The 21,242-nt window shown below is 49.2% G+C and overlaps 1 protein-coding gene across 1 annotated transcript; it reads left to right on the top strand.

Moving 5' to 3' along the window:
• The first annotated feature begins 2,578 nt into the window (after positions 1-2,578).
• Positions 2,579-8,870, top strand: LOC34618797 (protein sel-1 homolog 1). Its single transcript, XM_026335158.1, has 19 exons — positions 2,579-2,994; positions 3,356-3,537; positions 3,742-4,265; positions 4,493-4,645; positions 4,825-4,928; positions 5,035-5,153; positions 5,262-5,411; positions 5,584-5,777; positions 6,008-6,085; positions 6,343-6,403; positions 6,555-6,641; positions 6,785-6,865; positions 6,997-7,074; positions 7,206-7,261; positions 7,440-7,490; positions 7,669-7,700; positions 7,815-7,899; positions 8,038-8,133; positions 8,298-8,870. Exons 1-19 carry the CDS (start codon positions 2,579-2,581, stop codon positions 8,868-8,870), a joined length of 3,120 nt encoding a protein of 1,039 aa, XP_026190943.1.
• The last annotated feature ends 12,372 nt before the right edge of the window (positions 8,871-21,242 follow it).

The following is a 21,242-nucleotide window of genomic DNA, read 5'->3' as shown; positions in this document are numbered from 1 at the left end:
AACCTAGCTGTGAATGCTCTGAGTGCAAATAGAGTGCAGCTACATGCAACCGGGCTGTTCCTCCGTCCATATGTGGGAAACCATTAACAGTTACAGCAGGGGATGGCGGGAGCTCTTTCGAAACACGCAACAAGCTTTTATCAAGTTAGCCTTGAGTCTGGAGCTAAATGTCTGATTGCGGAGACCTTATGGAGCGAAAAAGGTGGTGGCATCGCGTGGGTCGGTGTTGCTGTTTCCCGCTCATCCGTTGGGTAGGGTGTCGGGCGCCCCTAAACAAGATGGATACTTACGACACAGGTATTTGGTATACCAATACCCTGATTTTAGTTGGCACCACTCTGTGAAAATCTCTGTGGCAGAAGAACTTGACGGTGGCGCAACGGCCGCACTGGCAACCGAGGCCGGCCTGCAGCTGATGTGGAGAAAGCATCTCGACAACTGGCTAAAAGGGTTCAAGCCTTAGCTGAGTAATAGCTTTTGGGTGCGTGGGTGAGGACATGGCTATCAGAAAAGAATGATTGCCGTAGGCATGGACAAGTACATGAAGATATCGTAGCCAGTTGAAAGCACTCCCTGCTTTGTATCCGGCAGATGAAGAGAGGAGAGTGCTTTCGCGGGAGGCCTATTGAATGGAAAAGGACCTCAAAGGTGGCTTTATTCATGAAGAGGAATTTTCTGGCCTGAGGGAGCCAGTACAGCACTCTATTGTGCTTGGTTAAGACCGCAAGACGCCATGGACGATATTCCTCGCATTTCTTTGTAGATGTCATCCTCCAGGTGAAAGTATGCCGGACACATCCATCATTCTGTATAGATATTGCTTGTATTCCTGTCTATTATCGTTCGCGTCTCCACACTCAAATATATTCGCAGGCAATTTTAGGTATAGTGTACCTACATTCTTTCTTATGCCTTTTCTATGTCGTTAATATTGGCACCTCTGAATGCGCCAGATGGATGTATTTGTATGTAGAGAGTCCTATTTGAAACGCACAGGCTTTGCTAAACTGGTGTGTATTTTCATTCCATCTACACGTTATATTTCTGTTTTTCGCAACAAGATTCGCAGATTTTAGTGATCCCGAAACATGAAGTCACCGCACCGCTGTAGACGCGTACCTTGGCTAGTTTTTGACTAGGGCACGCGTCTCGCTTTCCTTTGATCTCTCTTGACAGGTTGGTAGCCTTTGCTCTTCTCATTTGTACTCTTTTATCTGCCCGCTTAGAAAGTGATGATACTGCGCGAACTCTTCTGCTGTCCTGCATGCAATCGGTCTATACGGACATATACCTAACACTAAGGTCGCGTGCTTTGAATGCGGGAAAGATGTACCGGGCTAACCTAACATATACTTTGGGCTACACTAGTACTGTTGAACAACAAATTAGTATATATTTGACCAACTGCTTTCTCTGCTGGCATATATTATTTATTAAAGAGTACTGGTAGTTTCCCAGAAGACAAAACGCTGTGTACTTGTGTAGCAGACGCCATCTGGACTTAGCACACACAGGGTGCAGCTAAGCACAAACTTGCTACCCCTGTCCCCAACTGTCAACAACCCTTAGAGGTGCGAGCTGGGAAAGGCAGGAGTTCTTCTGTTGAACGCGTAACATTCTGAAAGGGAAGTTTGTATTTACTCTGAAGTACGTGTTTGCTCGCGGAGGTCTTTGGTGGTGCGCTACCACACAACATCGAGTCATCTTGTCTCGAGCCAACAGTGCTCTGCAGCAGATAAGATACCATTTCCTCATATTTGTTGGCTCCTTCCAGACATATGCCGCTTGTGGTTCGAAGGGTTCGTGGCTTCTGGGAAGGAGTTCTGGGCCCCAAGCCTGTTGCTTGCTTGGGATGGCTCACCGTTCGACTCCACGCGTTTGCTGCATCCTGTCTTTAAGAGTATTGAGGGATTCAAGCAAATTATCAATAACAAAAAGGTGATTTAATTCGCTAGATGATTGAATCAATAGGCTACTCATGGTTTAATTGTGAACAAGCAGCACCAGGCCACCGGTGTGCGTAGAAACGGGTATGTAAGGAAATTCCGGATGGAAAATGGAGACATGCAAAATAAAAAGGGATAATTAATGGGAGCTATATTAGTATTGTGTTTTTCATACACAATAAAATCAACACTCGCCATTCGAAGTTCTCGCATGCGCAGACCTGAGAAGCGAAGGCGGCGGCGGGGGTCCTCTGCAAAACGCGCACAAGCCCTTTACCATCGGCCCCAAATCCTATGTGCTTAATAATAGCGCCTCCTAAAGTCTATGTGTCTAAACTCTGCTTCTATAGGAGCTAGGCCGTATCCTGCCTTCTTTGATTCTTGCATCTCCCTAAGTTATACTAGTTTCCACACACTCGTTTGGGTCACGTTGGGCAAAGAGGGACCCTGGCGCTCGTCAGTGCAGTTGGAGACCGCACGCGGTATGCAACATTACCAGTTCCCCCATTTTCCCCTCCACTCCAGAATGCTCGTGCAAGCAGGAGCTGTTCCTCCGCCATAAACCCTAGACTGCATTCACCGGGGACCCCTCTCCGCCTTCTTGTGCCCCGGCGCTGTCGGCAACAGCCCTAATGGACGTACTATTCCCGCGTGTATCGGCTCCCCCACCAATGTGCGGGACCCCGCGTGGGGCCCTATGGAGCCCTTCCCTTCCCCGCGTGCTATGGTGGCTCTCTGCAATTTTCACATTGATTACACCTTGCACCGCGCATATCCCTTGGAATCCTGGTCCGCTTGAACATCCTCCTGTTGCAGCGGCCTTCGCTGCTGTGGAGGACGGCCTTAAGGGGTCCCCCTTAGGCTCCTCTTTTGTAGCAGCGGCGGCAGAAGCGCCTAGCAGCAACAGGGGAGGGAAGGTGCCACCTGTTCTGGACCGATATGCTGCAGTTGCTGTTCCATTAGGGTTTAGGGAGCCCTTGTCTCAGATCCCAAATATGTCAACATCTCTCTTTTATAGACTGGCGGATTGCGCTGATACTGACCCCAGGTACAAACACTGAACCACAGACCACAAGCCTTCCACTAAGAACCACAATACTGGATATGAAAGGGCGGATTTCCTCAGCTCACTACTGATGACACAAACATAAGGATAGCAGCCATATCTGTATACCTCATGGGCATGCGCAGTCCAGCTCTCAGGGCGTGTTGAACCCTCAAAAGCATCTCAGGCAGCCATTGTTTGTGACAACGTACGGTTTGGGGCTTCAATTTCAGAATCGGCGATTTGTAGCATAGATATTATCGACCTAGGTGGATCCCGTGTTTCTCATGCATATATTTGATAGCGGCCGCGGGTTTATTCCCCTTGTCTTGTGGCAATTCGTGGTTTGTCGTTTTGGATTTAGGTGCCAATACGACCTCTCTATATTTTACTTCCTGGGGCGTCCTCCCCTCCCCTTTCGGTGTCTTCTCTCCACCCTGCAACTGCTATGGTTGGCTGCCCGCGGGGGATCCGCGGAGGCTCAGTTCTTCCTTGGAGTCCTTCATCAGAACCTCTACCTCCTACCTCCTGAACCCCCACTCCAAGGCAAATCTTTTGCCCAAACACAAACCCTGAAACTGGGCATCCCATCCAAGCTACTCACCAATATCAGCCGCTTAGCATGCTATCCTGATCCCTAAGTGTTGCCCTATAATTAAGGCGCTAGACCGTATCGCACTGCGGCGTTCAAGGGCCGATGCCCTGCTCTGTGCTTTTACGCAGCTTGGGCTTTGTGAATTGTGCATGCAGAACTCGATCAGCCCTTGCGTGTACAAGTCAACTCCAACTTTTCTCTTTCTTTCTTCTCCGGAAGCCGCCCGGTAGCTGCCCCTTGGGGGCCGCTTACGCCCCTGAAGGTCTTCATAGGAGGGTTGCACCGTAGGGACGATTCTGGGAGTTCAGGGCGCAGGATCTGGGAGCGGCTTCAAGAGTCTGTGGCGTGGATTTCAGGAGGAGGGCCTTGGTCTGGAGCAGATTCTGGGGCCTCCCTACGCAACGTTGAGAGCGAGAAGCGTACAGGAAGCTCCGTGGTTCTTCCAGGGTCGGTCACAGGAGCGATTGAGTTGCTGCTCTCTGCTCCTGACTTTTCTGAGAATCCCCCTTTGCCTCTTATGTACCTTCATGCTGCTGCTGTTGCCACACATCCTGCTGCCGCCGCCGCTGTGGCGTGGCGGCACCAGTTTGCTGCTCTTGAAGGCTCAGTGGGACAGCAGCAACAAGCCTGCGCTGCTGCTGCCAACCATTATCTTCCTGTCGCGAAAGCTACCGCAGGGGTAATTCACAAACTCATTTTGTAAAAGGCAAACTAAATGCACAACGTAAATTCCCGCATCTCATCGCCCTTCAGTCAGTTACATGTAATGGTCGAGTCTGTGGATGTTTGCCTCGATTAAACAGCCTACGTTTCTTCCCATCTAGTCTTGGTGCTTACTGTTTCGCCAGCTGTGCATTATTCAAGATGGTCTGTGTTATCTCATTAATTTTGTGGCTTTTGTCGTAGGTGTACGCCTCTGGAATTCCCCAGGCCATCGAGGTTTTGCGGGTGGGCGGTGGTGGGCTGAACCCGACCGAGGCCTCGGAGGTGTACCGTCTGAGCACTGATCCTGAGCAGCTCACAATGCTGGTCCATGAAGCAAATGAAGGCAACCTGGCTGTACATTTAAATGGCCTATGCCCTGACTCAAATCACGCAAGGCGCATACCTGAAATGCAGACGCAGCCGATTTATAGAAGATGCACGATAGCAAACTATTGAAGTGCCACAAAGCACTGCGAAAAACTGATTACGGACTTGTAACTTTGCCGGCGATTGAACATATGGGGAATTCGCAGGTTCATGCGTTGCTGGGGAGGAAATACCTTTTCGGGGTTGACGGATTCCCCCAGGATTACGCGAAGGCCCGCTATCACCTTCTGGCAGCCAGCCGCAGCTCCAAGTAGGGATATATGATCTAGGAAGTGGAGCAAGCGTGTTATTGAGGAGGGTCGAAAGCCAGGAATCAGCAATAGCCGTTTTCGCTGTTTGTGTGTGCCTTGCCATAGGGGAGACTCCAAGGGTTTGCTGGGTTACATCTATGCACTGGGTTTGGGAGTTGAGGCAGATCTTGATGAGGCAGCAGAGTGGTTTTTCAGAGGCGCAAAGGAGAATCAGGATCCGATTGGTAAGGATTTGGGCATCTGGGTATCGATTATAGATGTTGGACGTCGCAGGCTGGTAAATTGCAACCCACGGGTTGTTGGCTAACGGCTTGTGGTTTGTGTGCGTGCAGCATACAACGGATTAGGTTTGGTGTACTTTTTTGGTACTCCCCTGATAGATTCTTCTCCTTCTCTAGCCTTCGAGATGTTCAACAAGAGCGCCACCCTTAACTCCCCAGACGGGCAGCTTAACGTCGCCTCCCTTTACCTCACTGGCACAGGTCTAACCACCAGGCGACAAACTTAAAGCCCAAAGGACAACTCACACTGTATCGTAAAAAAAGGGTGTCTCGCCTTCCGTAAAGAGTGCCTTTTAACTGCTCAAACACTGGCCGGGTCGTCGTTTTATCTCTTGATGATTCTGCACTTGGTTGTGTGTGATGTGTAACTTAGGTGTCTCCAAATCCTTTGTAGAGGCGCTGAAGTGGTACACCAAGGCAGTGCGGGGGGGCAGCACAGGGGCCGCGTACGCACTTGGTGTAATGCATCTCTCTGGCCTAGGGGCTGTGAGAGACTGCCCGCTTGCTGTCGGTCTCTTGAAGCTTGCAACAGAGAGATCTACTTACTTCGCACACATGCTCCAACGGGTAAGGCAGGATTTTTGGAATTTAGGAATTTTTAGTTTACACAGGAAATATCTAGGATATCTCAGTGCAGACCGCGGCTTACTAGTCGAGGCTAGGGGCGAGTTTCATCCTTCAGGCGTACTGCTGTAGCGAACGGCTCACCGCTTGCGTTCTCTTCCGAGTTCATGGTCAAAAGTATAAAATTGAACTCAAAGTTAACAACAACTTTAGGTTCTTTGATGAGTATGCAGGCTCACGGGGCGTACGAGCAGAATGCTTTTGATGAAGCAGCTTTCAACTTCCTCCTTCTCGCGGAGGCCGGCCACGAGGTAGGCATTCGAGGACAAACCGGCACAAACGATTTGGATGGTACACACTACAAGCCCTATATCAGGGCTAGATGAAGGGCTAAGCAGGGCTGTGGTGGACTCCACTGACTGATACTACTGGTCCTTGGAGCTACGAAGTGCCCCAGTGTAATGGCGCCTGTCGGGTTTAGTTACCTAGATCAGGGTGCGACCTCTGTGCTCTTTTGACTTGGCGAAACGAAAAGCTGTTATCTATGGTTATGGGCTATCTTTTGTAGGCATCCCAGAGCAACTTGGCGTTCTTGTTGGATGCAGGCCTGACGGATATCTTTTTTGACGGTCAGGGAATTTTTGCTGCTTAGGGTTAAACTCTTGACGATTGTGCCAACATCTGCTATTTATGAGTAAATATTATCAACAGTATTTTCTACCTATGCAGCCCGAATGGCTGCAACGTGTTGCACAAGTGCAGTTCCTTTTGCTGCTGCAGGGACCCTCCGGCGGAAGCGCTTACACGCACAGAGGTTTTACGAGATGGCAGCGGCCCAGGGGTCCATTTCTGCTCAACTTAGACTTGGTAATGCAGCTGCTGCGTCGTATCGTGCTGGTGCTACCGCCCCTTGTGCCCCCAACGCTACCGACTGATCGTTCAGTGATACATGCAAGCAGCAGCACCGGACGTGCTGTTCATGTTTGGCGTTTGGGATTTTGGATATGCAGGGGACTTTGCATTTTACGGATATGGAGTCCGTCGCCGCAGTAGCACTATGAGGTACCCCAGTGCATTCTTCGATGAGAAAGGTATCGATAAGATTCAAGGTCTTAATACGCAGGGCTCGACGGGTGGCTTGCGCCATTTCTGGGGGTTAAGCTTTAGGCCTCCATATCTTTGCTACAGAGCTGTTTTTAATGGTGGGCTTTTGTGTCTTTAGGTGCTTCTTTTGAGGGTTGGCTTTCCCAGCAGAAGTCATGGCTCGACGAGGGAGAACGCGATTTCTCTGAAGCAGCAGGTAAACATGATTCTAGGCTAGAACTCTACTCGGTTTGCTTGAATTCTTGCTCATGATACGTAATAAGAGATCCCATAAGAATTTTCACATCGGCGGCAGGGTTCGCGGTGTCCGTTTTGTTGTTCTCTCAGCATTTTATCGCAAGGTAGCGAACTCCTCTACCTGGAGCCCATCCCTGGCAGCCAAAGTAAGCTTCTTGTGGATTTATGATATTAAATTTGTGTGCATTTTTGTTGGCTCTGAACTTCGGGTTGGAATTTCCCACGAATAAACACTACAGGAGCACCAGAAAGGGACACCGAACAGCACAAGGAAAGATACAGGCAGGAACAGCAGCATCATTTGCCGATTGTTTTGCGATTTAGGCGCGGTATAATATGGGCACGATGCATCTCTTTGGCTTAGGAGTGCCACAGGTAGATCCTCAACTTTTCAAAGCAAACAATAATCCAGAAACCCAGTTCTATATATTCGAACCTTGTGCGCTGAGACAAGACTTCCAGCAATTTTTGTGGCTGTGTAATGCTGTCTTTATGTGGAAAGCCGACAGTTAGTATAAAATTGTGGCTTGAGCGGCTGGCTTTTCTCTTGCAGGATCTATATCTGGCCAGCAGCCATTTTAGAAGGCAAGCCATCCATGTCTTAGGCTTAGTCGCACCAGTAAACAGTACTTTTGAGTCGGACACTCAGGGATAAGCAATTACTGGTTATGGTTCAGCGTATGGGGATTGCTGGTGCAGAAGTCTAGAAGCCGACGAACATGCTCCAGCGGCCCCAGTATATGCGGGCCTTGTGGCGGTTTACCTCCTTGATTTTATTAATAGAGTGGGGCCTACCGAGGTAAATCCTCAGATTCAAACTGCCTAGGTAAAGTGTGGATTGCTTCTGGGACAAACGTGAAGACTAACAAATATCTTCGTATCATGTCAGCAGCGGGGCAAGTTTTTAGGGTGTGCGTTGCAGATCCTGGAATCCTTATTGGAGGAAACCCGTATTCTGTTTCTACTTTTGAACCTTGTGGCCATCGCTTTGCTGCTCGTTGTCCGCGCGTTTGTCCAGGTGAGATTTTCAGTTTGGGCCTTGGCGCTTCAATTTATTTGGGGGGGAAGCATAAATTAAACAGTTTTAAGAGGTGGTCGACCCATCAACCAGCGCTTCGGTGTCTTCTCGAAGTTGGTATGTGCATGTTGGTTCGATCCAGGGGTATGGTATGTGCTTTCCAGGCTCTGAGACAAGATATCGGGCTCTCAGATGAGGCCTTCAGGGCCGCTGTTGAGGGAGAACCCGGACTTGCAGCGGAAGTGAGGCAGGAGCGGCTGCTGCCGCATCAGCACAATGAGCAGCAGCCACTTAATACGGGAAGCCATGAAGGGTCAGGTGTACAGGGGCCCGTCGGACCCCAGGATGCGGCCGGGGGGTCGCCTCCATCACCCGCAGACACCTTGCCTAGCAATAAGAGTGGCGGCGACTGCAGGATCAGCAATGACCATGAGAGCACCATTAATACTTTAGCATCCCCTGACACCTTTCATGGGGTGGCAAGCAGCTTGGCGTTGGATGAAAGTAGGCGCCAACGAAGCAGCAAAAACTACGGTTGTGACGCAATCAGCAGTTGCAACAATGCCATCTCCGGCAGTGGAATAAGCACCAACGGCGAGGGCACTGCCCAAGTGGGCAGCAATATGGTTCAGGGGTACTTGAGTGCCAGACACACTGAAGCGGGTGCCTCCGGCCCCTCTGGTGCAGAAGAACAAGACGGTTGTTGCCTGAAACAAGGCATCTCACCCGCAAGCTAACTGTCGACAGCCTGCCATTCTGTTTGGTCGTATAGCGAACTAATTTAGTGGCTGTGTTTTTCTGTGCTTTTGCTACCCAAGTACTTAGCTGCCCTGATTTATAGGTAGCAAGCTAGCTGCTGGTTCCACAAGTGTACCCTCATTTGGTTGGAATGTGCTGGAGTTCTTAAGAAGGTTGAAGAATACAGAGCTTCAGGAAAGCCTCACAGTCATCATCGTCGCTATGTTACATCAGATGGTAGTGGTGTTGAACCTGTCCGCGGATCGAGTTGAAACACTGGGAGCAGGGATGGCTTAGCTCTTCGCCAACAGTGCCTTTCGAGCCCGCTGAATAGGGGTTTCCTCGCTGACACTTGTTGGGACCGTGTAAGGTGCAAGGGTTCCCATCTCGCCTACTCTCCTTCCTTCGCTAACGGTTGATAACAGAACGTCCGCCTGCGCCACAAAGGGGCAGCTAGAGTACAGTCCACGCTGATGAAACCGAAAAGGGATTCTCGAACAAGCGAAACAGAGATCAGGCTGTGCAAGAAAGATGGGGTCAACATGCTTGTTGGGCTTTTCGTATCCAGCAGCGCCCCACGAAGCAAGAGATGTGCCATCTTAGATTCTAGGGGACTGCCTGTGACCTGTGACACCCCAACCTCCACATTTACTTAACAAAAAATAAGGCACGACGATGATTCACAAATATGGAAGACAATCATAGGCTATAGGGAATCCCCATCTGAGAACATAGTAGTTTGGATACACCAAGGGGGAGCGCGGCGTTTCGTTCTGGCTGGTCCACGCTTGTTTCTTTGAGTCACGTGCCATGGTACCTTTGGCTTCCTGGTTCGCTACTAGGGATAGACAGGTGCAGGCACAACTAGGAGGTGGCGACTTATACTAGCAGGGCATTGGCGTAAATCCACTGGAAGTTGACGGGGCTTTTGCTGCTATTTTTCTTTTTTCTTATTTGTACATTAGGGTGGTGTGTGTCGCAGAGGACTCACAATTATCCTGGTTTGATGACATCACAAGGCCGCCTGAGTGCGATTGGCTAAAATGTGAGCACTGCGTGGCTCAGTTTGAAGCATCTATGGCTTGTATAAATCATGATTTCTGTTCATAACACGTTATGGAAGCGCAGCTTGCTGTTGTCACTTCTAGTTTTTGTCAGCTCCGTGGTACAGTGGCATGGTCTCTGAACTTATGCAGCTTGGAAACACAGAACAGTACTTCGGACTGTGGGCTTCGAAGTTCCAAACCTGGGCAGTTGTGAACACTTCGACCTCCAAAGAATTGACGGCCTTTTATCCAGTTGGATGAAAAAACACCAGAGCACAGTGCTTACTAAGTGCTAGCATGCCAGAACATCGTAGATGTCATGATGCTTTACGCCTTCATCAAACGCCCGAAGCGGAGCAGACGAAAGATGGAGGGGGCTGAATGGGATATTGTTCAAGTAAAAGGTGCTGCGAAAATAATAAAGACATATTTTGTAGCAATGCGCACGCACCCACCTCTAGGCTCCCAAATAAGATAAATTTACAGTTAAGGTAACCTTATAGAAACCAACTGCATGCTTTCCGAACGGACTCCCAACAGCCCTTGATAGTGTTCCGTTCAGTTCCAGACATGAGAGACAAGGGGCAGCTCGGCTGCTTGTAACTGCACCCTCTAAGCATTTTATGCATTTAGCGCAAGCTACAGATAGCACCTAGCGCACGCGCACACAACACCGATTCTTCTCGTATCGAACTCAGAGTACCCTAGAATAAAGAAGTTTTACCAGCCAACAAACCAATTATTCACTTCCTTAATATTCCTTTGCTAAACATAACTAGTATTAGAAAAAGTGTATGAGCGCACATTAGCCAGCTACATCTCTGGCGCTTTTTAAAACATTCTCTCGGGTTCACGTGGAGACCACCTGTGTGCAAGATCTGCAGTTCAGCACCTCTACTATTGCCGATCTGCAGACAAGTACAAACGCAAAGAACGAACTATGCAAACGAGATAAGCAAAGTGTTTATCAACCGGTTACGTGAAGTCGACGGAGGGAAAGAGACATATACTAACCAACAACGAACGAGGGACCAGACCAGCACGCCCGCAACGGCGTGATAGCTCGCTACTATTGTGACGGTGAGATGTGTGAGCCTACGGCACCGCGAAAATAGGATACAAGTGAAATGTGAAAAGGAAGTAATATTTTACGCTACGTTAGCTGTGCCTCCGTGCCTCATGGAGGGTGTGTACACGGAAATGCACGTCCATGCAGTACAGTCTACCGGAATCCCTTGACAAGACATAAGGGAGGATATTAATAAAGCATGCTCATGGTACCTGAGCATACATCAGAATATAGGAAGCACCTTTAAAGGAAATAACCGGCAATATTCCAAGAATGCTGACAGATGACCGTAGCTAGTTCAGTCACGGCATGAGCTGAACAACGTTATTACCAAGGAACGCAAGTACTTGTATTCATGGCGACTAGCATTGGGAATCCACCAGACATGCGAATTCTCTGGTTGGAATCAGACGCTGAAACTGTTCACTCTTCAATCACTAAGGTTAGCGTTCCCCACCTCGTTTCAATAGAAGCTCCTCTCGCGTGTGTGCTCGGCGCTATATACTCCAAAATGTCCAGCAGTTTTACGGCGTCCTTTGGAGCCCCCGCTCACGGCTTACCCGCTCGCTCGCTCGGCGAAGGCCGTAAGCAGCTTGAGAAGTCGTGTAGCTCTCTCAGATAGTCGAAATCATTAATATTTTTGCACCGCCAAGTTTTGGGGAGGTCGGTCGAACAGAAGCCGGGTTTTGATAAGTTAGAGAACCGCAGGGCGTCCTAGCTACTTAACAGCAAGCACCTTGGCTGGTCATCTGGCGCACTTCCTGCAGCCCGCCCATCCACCAGACCCGGCGCTCCAGGTTCGAAATGCACATTCTACCGCAGTCCCTCCATCAATTTATGTGGTCTCTCTTTAGCTTCGGACTTGGATTTGCGTTCATTACCCAGCTGTTCTCCGAACCTTTGTGCTCCAAAAAATGGCTGCTGAGCCCCTCCCACCAGCTGCAGGCCAACGGAAAGATGCTCCTTGTTGTAGACCAGAGATGCGGGAGAGCAAAGGGGAAGCACGTGTGTTCATTTAGTGTGAAACAAATAGCAAAAGGAAAATCCATGCCAAGCATCTGAAATTCCGTTAGCTTAAATTCGCAAATATTGCCGAGGAATGCGGGTGGTGCGTTCTTTGTGTCTACTTGCCTCAGGGTAGCTCGCAGTGATGGTATAATAGTCAGTGCCTAACCGACTCATAAAAAACTTTAAGACCCACTAACGAACGTTGGATACATGAATCCATCAAGACTGCTGATGGTTTCGTAACGCCTCCAGATATAAGTAGAACACACAAGTACACTTGACCTATTAATTGGCCTGTGACAGAGCTCGAGGATAGGGTGAAATGAATATCATTTCTGCCTATGTCTTACCCTGACCTTAGTGTCCTGCAGGACAAGAACGATGTCTATGCTCTAATCCATGTCCTTAAAAATGTAGAGGGCTTTGTAAGATACCAAATCTACAAATACTGCCCAGCTTTAGCCGCTGACAATCTGAACGTGGCAGTTCGTACGCCCTTGTCGCTGGGCGCGTCCCAGGAACCAACGGTGAGACTTTTTTTATTGTTTGGATAAATATGTACTGGATGCGCTGGAGTACCGAGTGAACGCACACAACTGGTTCTATGATTGCACGTATCATGCTCCTAAAATCACCTGCTTGAAGATGATGATTGTAAACCTGCAGCCAAAGCTCCGAAGTAAATGGTGCACACAGATTGTCAACACCCATAGTCGCAGATCCTTAGAAGAGGCTGGGTGCACTAGACATGATTTCGTAGATACTCTGTTCCGGAAAAAGGCACACTGATGCTGCCCAATACAGTGAAGATCGCATCACGATGGCACACGGAGGCCGACACCTTTGATCTGGTGGCCAACCAACTAGAATGTTAGCTGTTCTTGCCATAGACACAGGTTTGGCTGCACCAGAGCATGAGCAGGACTCCACCTATTCCTCGGCAAACCTGCGCACAGCACGCCAGTTGAACTGTTTGGAAACAATGACGCATGCCTTCCTGATAATTATATTCCCTGCCGTAGTATGTTGACGTGCTTGATCCAGCACATATTCACGACAGTGCTAGACTCTTGATGTCGTAAGTGAGCTGTGAAAGAGCTTGAGCTTACGTTGTCCCTCAAGGTTTGTCTTTATCATCTGCAGTTCTATACATTGTTTGCAGGGCGTTCGCAAAATGCGTGCACTCTGGTACCACTGTTAACACCATTTCCCTGCAATGCTTGTTTTCCAAAGGCAGTTGCTTTAAAGTCTGTAACGGTGTGAGGATCGATGTGTAATGTGTGGCAGGTTCCGCTTCATCTACTGTCCGAACCAGCATGCATTATCTTCGTAGTGCCTGCCTTGGCTCAGAAGCCTTGCTACTGATCAGTCTGTCAAACATAAGGCCATCGACATCGTGCATTGGCGGACACGTTGTCGCCACCATGTTTGTTATCAATGCATGGGTTCTAGAGGCCTATGAGGGGGTCGAGTCATCTAATTGTGCACCACACATATGCCTTGTTCATCTTACTTGAGTCAGGGCTGCAGCATCCGGCAAGGCATGTGAGCAGTATACGTTGCTACTAGTAGTGTTAATACTCTTCCAGACTTCATGAGATGGCTACTAGTTGTACTTTGTAGATTACATCGCCCTTCTCAGCATCAGACACACCTTCCTATCTATGAAGCCCAGCGACTTCCCAACATGCTCCACCACTCCGCTAAGTAAACGCTTTGCTATGCAAGTGTGCATAACATATGGCTTGGAGCACTAAGGAGTCTGGAAGATAGTGAAAAGGCTGATTCTGTGCTGTGAGAGTTTCATCCCTGCTGTAGGCTTCTCAGTTGACTACGCGACTCGCGTATGCTCATGTGGCCACTGTTCGCCTACATTGCAAAATACATTAAGAGCCTCACAGACAAACACAAAGCAAAGGAACTTCGCTTCTTGGATGTCGGTGTGCAGCTCCACTGGCCATGATGCGATTGCCTTGATCTTTGACGGACTGCGGGTAAGTTCGACTGCAGGCATGCTTTGACCGAGGGACACCATCGAAATGTTGCCTCAATAGCCTTTTAAGCTTGGGATACAGACTACTATCCTATAGAATTTCCAATAGTTTTCCGAACAACATGGAGTAAGAAATGTTATCCACCTTGATGGCCAGGGCGTCATCTACGGAATCGATATCTCCTCTGCCGAAGTGCAGTAGAACATTTGATTTCGTTTTATAAATTACTATTAAAATGTGCCTAGCATACCTCGTATGCCCAAGCACATGGTCGTGACGTCATATTGTTAAGTACAGCTGCGACGTGCAGTCCTTGACTGATTCTCCAGGTCCACGCGTATTGGTGAAATCCCCGCACCATGTCCATCGTCGTAGATATGGTGGCTTCAATGCTCGTGCTTTGCACCCCGTATCTTGTGCGTAGCTGGTATTCGGGTACATCACGACGCTAGGCTCTTTACAATTGAGTCAGCATTCGTTATCCATGCTTGCCAGGATTCTCATAATTTCTATTCACAGTCCTGGAAGGGGTGGCAAAAGGGAGCGACAGCAAAGTTCGTGCATTGTTTTCCCTTAAATTTTTGCAGGACTGCTCGTTACGCTTCAACATATTCCCGAATCAGACCACAGATGACCCCTTCTCTTTGCACTGGCCCGAAAACCAAGCAGGTTGAAAGGTAGTCACCCACATAAAGACAACAGTAAACTCATGACGGTAGTGTTACTGGTTGCAGACGGCCTCTCCCTCACGGAGTAGGCATTTTTCGAAAAGAAGATGGCTCGGCCCATGAACTGGCGGTACTGCGCAGAGATCTCTACTTCATGCTTTCTGAGTTTACTCGTCTACGTTGTCTTCGGGCGCAGGTTTTTTGTTGCATCTGTGCTTTTGTCGGCTGACTAGAAAAGCGCGTTTATTACTATCAGCCTGTGCAGTACATCCGTTCCCGACGGTGGTGACGAAGCAGACCCCTACTTGGGATTGTCGCCCTTGCCCATGCTACTAGAGCTGCAGCTCCACAGACATTTGTTCTCATGGCACGAGCTTTCCACGGTTCTCGAGGACCTTGTACCTCTTGGGTACCGGCCGTTCGAATACGGCTGCCATTTATGCACCTATGCGTTTTAGCTTCCTCCACTCTTTGGAGTTGTTCAGCAACTGCGGCGCTGTCGTCTCTTTCTGCTTTGTGTTGTGGAGGTGCTGCTGCGTTCTGGTCTCGCTGCAACCAAGCAATCTGCAGGCTAGCCAGTGGAGTGCCAGACTACCCTTGAGCTGGTGCGTCGGTTCCTTGAGGTTTCGGACACCTTATTTCTGCGATAGTCAACCAGCTTCAAGAGTCACTCTGTGCGGCATTTGAGTAGCCATAAAGCTGGCAAGGATGTAGAGCTCTTTTACTGAGAATGTTTAAGCCTTAGCCGCAGGGTGAACAAGAGAGCCCTCTTTAGAGGTGGCTCAAAAGTGAGTGTCGGAGTGGCGCTCGGTAAAACCTATGCCACACAGAGCTTGAACCCCTTATCTCTGCGCTTTAACGCGCAGCACGTAGTCGCTTATGGCGTTAGCCAAGCAACAGTTGCAAAGAAGGGTGATCATTTACCATTAATGTAGCGCCTCTCCACAGTGAGTGCGAGAGAAGGGAACCTTCTGTCTGCATCCTGATAACTCCACTCTTAAACCACACGCTTGCCGTTTCGGTAGTGCGCTGTTGCAGGTTGGCTGCTGTTATAAGTCTGGCAGAAGGCCTCCTATTCATGCACACTAGCTCGTCGTTCTTTTGTTGCTTGCTCTGCATCATCCTTTTCGTGCTAGCCTTGCTTGAACCAGGAGCCCTCATCTTGTGCATTTTTGCTCTATCTACGTCCAACTTCGCGGCCTGATTCCACCAGAAACACTCCTTCCTCCATGCACAGTCGTGTTCATTTGGTTGGCGTGCATCCACTGCTAATATATGCGCACATGATGCTTGAACCCCTTTTTTTCAAGAATGTAGTTCTATAGGTAAGCACGATCCTTCTCTGCTCATTCGAGGCCTTCTCAAGTCTAGGTTCTCCCCGTTTCTACTTCCGTAGAGATTCCTAAACTTTTTGCGCTGTGCTAGGATGTCACGCATGTACACAGGTTAATTCAATATTTCAAAGATGCAGGCGAGATGTGGCTTATGGTAACTTCTATAGGGGGCACCTCACTCTCAAATTAGAGCTGTTCCTTTTAGTCCATCTTTAGCGAACTCTGAAGTTGTGCACTTATCCACATGGCATAATTTAGCGAGCTGAAACTGTGAGTGCACTGCTGCGTTTTTTCCCCAGTTGAAGGTGGGTGACATGCACCAAAACCCGAAGAACTAGGTAGCCTGAATACTCACTGTCTGGTAGGGAACTTCACCCCTAATCAAGCTAGGTGCACAAGCATGACATTCTATTCATAGACTATACAGACTGAGGGTAATTACAGTAGTGTGTATAAGGATATTATTCTAGACTACGGTATGTTTTTGTCATATCCCACGTAGCCCAGTTCAGCACGGTGTCGAGTTGAATTACCAAATACCACAAACGTATTTTCTTGCTAGCTGCTTGTGGCTGAGGCAGCACCAAAGTTGACTTGCCCAACGGAAAAGCCACTACCCAGGAATCCCAACGTGGCTTGCACGCAAGAATGTACATAGAGACCGTGTTTGATGACCAGACAGTTGCTAAGCGGTGGTTTTGCTTTTAATAGCTGTTCCTCTAGAGCTTAAATCGTTATGTGCCAACGATCGATGCTTGCCTCTGACGCACAGGCGTGCAGCAGCCACCTCATTAAGCGTAGGCGCGGAAGAGCCAAGTTGAAACCCAATGACACCTTAAGAAAATGTGCGCATCGATTTCCAAAGCCGAACAGAGATGCTTGCTCGCCAAACATATTGAGGAGGCTTGGGACTGCACTAAACGCTATCGCTAAGCGTCGTTTTAAGGACAGGCCGTTCTTGGAGGCCTGAGTCCTTGGAGGGCTGCAGTTATATCAGAAGACAGCTGCCTAGGGTAGACGCTTCGCTCCTGTTTGAGAGCAGCCATGCCTCGTATGGCTTTCGAATTATCCTAGTGCCTAGATGCTGGTGACTATCTGGCAGAGTGTGCACAGCGGTAGCTTCGTGGAAGGCGAGTTGTGGTTGGGTGCTCGCGGGTTCAAAGGACCTGAGCGTGATGGTACTGCAGTGTGCCAGAAAGATGTATTTATCCTAGCTGGAGAGGAGTGGAGTATTGGAGAGCCTTTGTGATATTCTAAGTTATGACATTAAGTCAAATGGTGATTGATAATAGCATTACTAGTCGAAGTCTGAGCAGTTGAATAGTAGGGTCCAGCATCGTGTTGTGCCGCATCCCCGGTGAATACAAACAAGTGTCGTCCATATCCTGCGGACCAGACAACTATGAATGCAAAGCTGCCTAAATTGCTTCAATTTCGGTGGCTCTCAAAGATCATTTTTATTGAGAGTCCTCACTGGGCACAGTTGAAGACGCTACCTTGCACGATTTTTTTGTTCCCCTTAATCCCAAACGCTGGTCTTGCTCTTGACGTTCATGCTTCGCTTCATCGTTTAAATCCACAGATCCATTCACATCCACGGACAAAGCATAATTATTTGCTTCACAAACGCGGCCTGAGGGTGTGGCACGAAAGACGAATGGCTTATATCGCGAGCGGTTGCAAATATCAAGTGGCATTGCTGGGGGTGCCGAAAGGAAAAACACGCCCAGGAAGGACGACTCGTGCAATCTGCAGTATGCTTTGAATGCAAGTCCATAATTTGTGGTGTTTGGCTGCTGTGGATGATGGCCACAGAAAATGGCATAGCAGGCTGTTGCCTTGCTGAAAGCCTAACCCCTGCATCGGTGAGCGAAGGACTTGCAACCGATGTCAGTGAAAGGCTAACTAACGCTTGCTGACCTGCAGACGGCGTGTAACAATGGTCTTGAGCTTTACTTTGTGAATAACAAGCTATCTTGGTATCTAGGTAAGGTCGGTATTTCTGGGGGTGCTGGCCTTCCAGCAGCTGTCGCTGAATTGCCAACATTTTTCTTTGACTCTGGCTGCTTGCCAGTGGCGTAGAGCAAAGCCTCCGAAAGAAGCCGCCTGTGTTCTTCTTGTCTTTCTGCTTGCTCGAGGTTTAATACAGTCAAAGTAGTGGGGGCCTTTCGCGCTCTAGGGTGCACGCACGCTTGTACATATAAAGCCTTTTTTTGGTTACCCTTGGTATTACTTGGGTATGGGTGCATGCTGCTACTGCTGCCGAATTCAGCCCGTCGAGACGCTGGCTGAGCATGCGACGAGAAGAGAACATCCATCTTCTGCTTGTGTAGATGATATTTAGAGGCATTGGTGGCTACGTGGCCCAGCTCACGGATGGAGAAACGCGCCGCCGAATTACTACAGGTAATCACATGAGGGCTGATAAAGCCAGAATCTAGAGAATGTTTACGCACTGTATTTTTCCTGTCGAAGGAACCCTGCCGAGAGACTCTCACAATTGGAAGTACCTCAGTCTGGGATAAAGTGTCTGGAGAATTCCTTTCGGTTTTCATGTTTTTCAACTCCCTGGAGGCATACTGAGGATCGTCCAACGCAGGTCCTGCCATGGCTGTTGTAAGTGAACTGGGAATACTGGTGTGCTCATCACAGGGGTGCTCACTTGAGCATGAGCTTCGGAGCTGAATTGATGCCCATCGCGGAGAAACGGCGGATTCACGAGGGCTCTCTGTAGCTCGGCTCTCATGTGGATCTTGGACGGTTGTGGACAGTAATGACTCCTGGCTTTCTGGCTTGCCGATTATTGTTTCTGCCTGTAGTGTAAGTTCATTTGTCACCGCGGGTAAGATGCAGGTGCTGCGTAGACTTTTTCTTACCGGTGGCTGTGGTGTGGAAGCCGCGCTCACTGGCAGAGTAGCCCTTCGTGGGGTGTCTCGCCGCTCTTTCACAGTAACTCGCTGTTGGTGGTGCAACTTTAGATCCAGCTGCTTTTTCAACTGCGGGTTAGTCACTATAACTGAATTCTGTTGCTCCGTGGACCTTCGCCTCCAGTTTTTGTACCCTTTTTCTTCCCTAAGCGAAGGTGCCAGCAGTGTCGGGGGGGGCATTGAAAGCAACGCTTTCTGCCCTACAGAAGCCGTTCTTTGCTGTGGTCTTGCGTCATGAAGTTCTTTAGGTAGCGATGCGCTATTTAGATTGCTGTTAATGGCGCTGGAGAAGCGAGAGAGATTCTCCTTGGTCAGGTGCTTCCGGTTAGAAAGGAAGGCTTCGCGTGATGAAATACCATTGCCCCATGTCCTAGGGGCTAAGGGTAGGTTCCAAGGAGCACCCGAGAGGTGTTCTGTGGATGCCATTACGTTTTGTGTAGCGGCGGCAGCTGCTGTGTTTAATGCGATCCTTTCTGAGGGTTGCAGGAAAGTGGTGTTGTACTTTTTATCGGTCTGCCCTTCCTGCAGATGATGAAGAAGGGTCGAATCGGCCTGCATCTGTGAGTTCCACTGCTTCTGTATTAGGATTCCAGGTGAGATAACACTTCTTGCAGGAACGGTTGTACTGAATTTACATTCGGCACAGAGCGTGTTCGGGGTGGAAGCCGCGTTGGTGAGACAAATATTCTTAAGTCGTCGCAACAATGTTTCTGACTGGGTGTAGATTTCTTCTGGTAAGCAGGAGCCGTTACCTATATGCATAGGGCGAGATATAGGGGTACAAAAAATTTATTCGCTCTGGTCTCAGGCCAGATGGTGGCACTTTGGGAAAACCTCCCCAGACTGCCTGATTTAATTAGACTATGAGAACATTAGTACCGATAGGATGTAACCCGTTCCAGAGAAATATTATGCTTGGGAAAGCAGCAAGGGCGTCACATCACAAATGCAAGCAGAGAACAAGTATAGCTCTGGGGTGACATGCAAGATTAAATACAGCGGGATAGATTGAATGGACTAGACTCTACAGCTAGAGGTTTCATCGTAGTACTCATAGAAGAGAAGCAGAAACATCCAGGCTCAGTTTCTCAAACCAATTTTACATTACAGTGGACGAAGAAACTATGGATGGCGAATCTTCCGCCATGTATATACGATCAATTATGTAGATCTTGGTTCCACCTAAAACTATCGCTTCTCTGCTGATGACGCTGGGGCTCCAATTATCACCGCAGTTGCTGCCATGTGCACTGACCTTTGCCGTTGGTCTCTCCACAGGTTCGCTTTTCCTGTTGAAGAGAAATTGACTCCGACAGCACTAATGCAGCGAGTAGCTCCTCTGCAGTATGACTGCCTGCACGTATCTCCTGCGACATCTCTGAAGGGAGATGCTGTTGGATAGACTCTTCTCTAGCCCACGCTGGAAATTTTGCTGCGGCAGCCATGCCCCTTTCTTTCCACAAGGAGGCAAGTTTGATGCGCTGTCTTCTGGCGAGCAACGCTTCACGTTGCTCCATCAAATGTTGCAGATGCCGTTTTTTCGCTTCTTGCTGCCTTCGTTGCAAGCGCTGCCTGTTCTGCTGCCTAAGCTCCACCATCCGTCTCTCAATACACACCTGCTGCTCTGCCAGTGTCTGCTGGACGGCCAGAGGCCCGCAGATCAGTGAAGAGGCCCTCACGCGAGCCTGTTTAGGAGACTCTTTGACAATCCTAAGAGGCAGTCGCCGAGGGTTGAGAGAGAAAGTGCTAGCGCGCGTGCGAGCTACAGCTGATGACTGCTGCCTCAGATCCGTATTTATATCATGCTCCGTTTTGTAAATCCTGCTAGAGAGCTCATCTAGCCTCTCCGCTTTAGCTTGCACTGCTGGATGAGGGCAGCTGGCAATGTCGTCGGCTCGGTGAGCGGTACACTCACTCCGCCTACCTAAACTACTCGAGCTGACGGATTCGCGGCTAGATTGCGGGGCAGAGAAACAAGCTCGTGACTCTGGGAAGCCCCAGGCTTTGGCAGCAGCTACGCGAAACCGAAGCGACCCTAAGGCGGTGTTTTCCTCTCTAGTTGCTGGGCAATTTACGTCCACCCTGATTTGTGGAGAGCAGCTGACGGCTGCCATGGCCGAAGAACCACAGGTATTCAAAGCTTTTGAGGACTGCAGAGGTGTTCTCCTCCAGTGCTGATAAATGGAAGGGGAGGACAAAAGAGCGGTGTTGCCTAACACCGATGCTGCATCGACCGAGCGTCAGTCCAAAAGAAACTGGTGTACGTGCGCCATGAGCAGACGTTGCTTATATTCCATGCTGGAAGGTCGGTAAGTGCAGAGGCAC

The sequence above is a fragment of the Cyclospora cayetanensis genome, unplaced genomic scaffold (assembly GCF_002999335.1).
Source record: "Cyclospora cayetanensis isolate NF1_C8 unplaced genomic scaffold, CcayRef3 CcayRef3_contig_111, whole genome shotgun sequence".
NCBI lineage: Eukaryota > Apicomplexa > Conoidasida > Eucoccidiorida > Eimeriidae > Cyclospora > Cyclospora cayetanensis.
Note: the sequence above shows the minus strand (reverse complement) of the source record. Positions and strands in the feature narration are given on the sequence as shown.

Bases quoted from the DNA above. Each gene is read 5' to 3' on its own strand.
- LOC34618797 (XM_026335158.1), top strand. From the start codon at position 2,579: ATGGACGTACTATTCCCGCGTGTATCGGCTCCCCCACCAATGTGCGGG. The intron at 5,412-5,583 runs GTCTAACCACCA...TGTGTAACTTAG, and splicing joins CCTTTACCTCACTGGCACAG to GTGTCTCCAAATCCTTTGTA. The intron at 7,491-7,668 runs GTAGATCCTCAA...TTTCTCTTGCAG, and splicing joins TTGGCTTAGGAGTGCCACAG to GATCTATATCTGGCCAGCAG.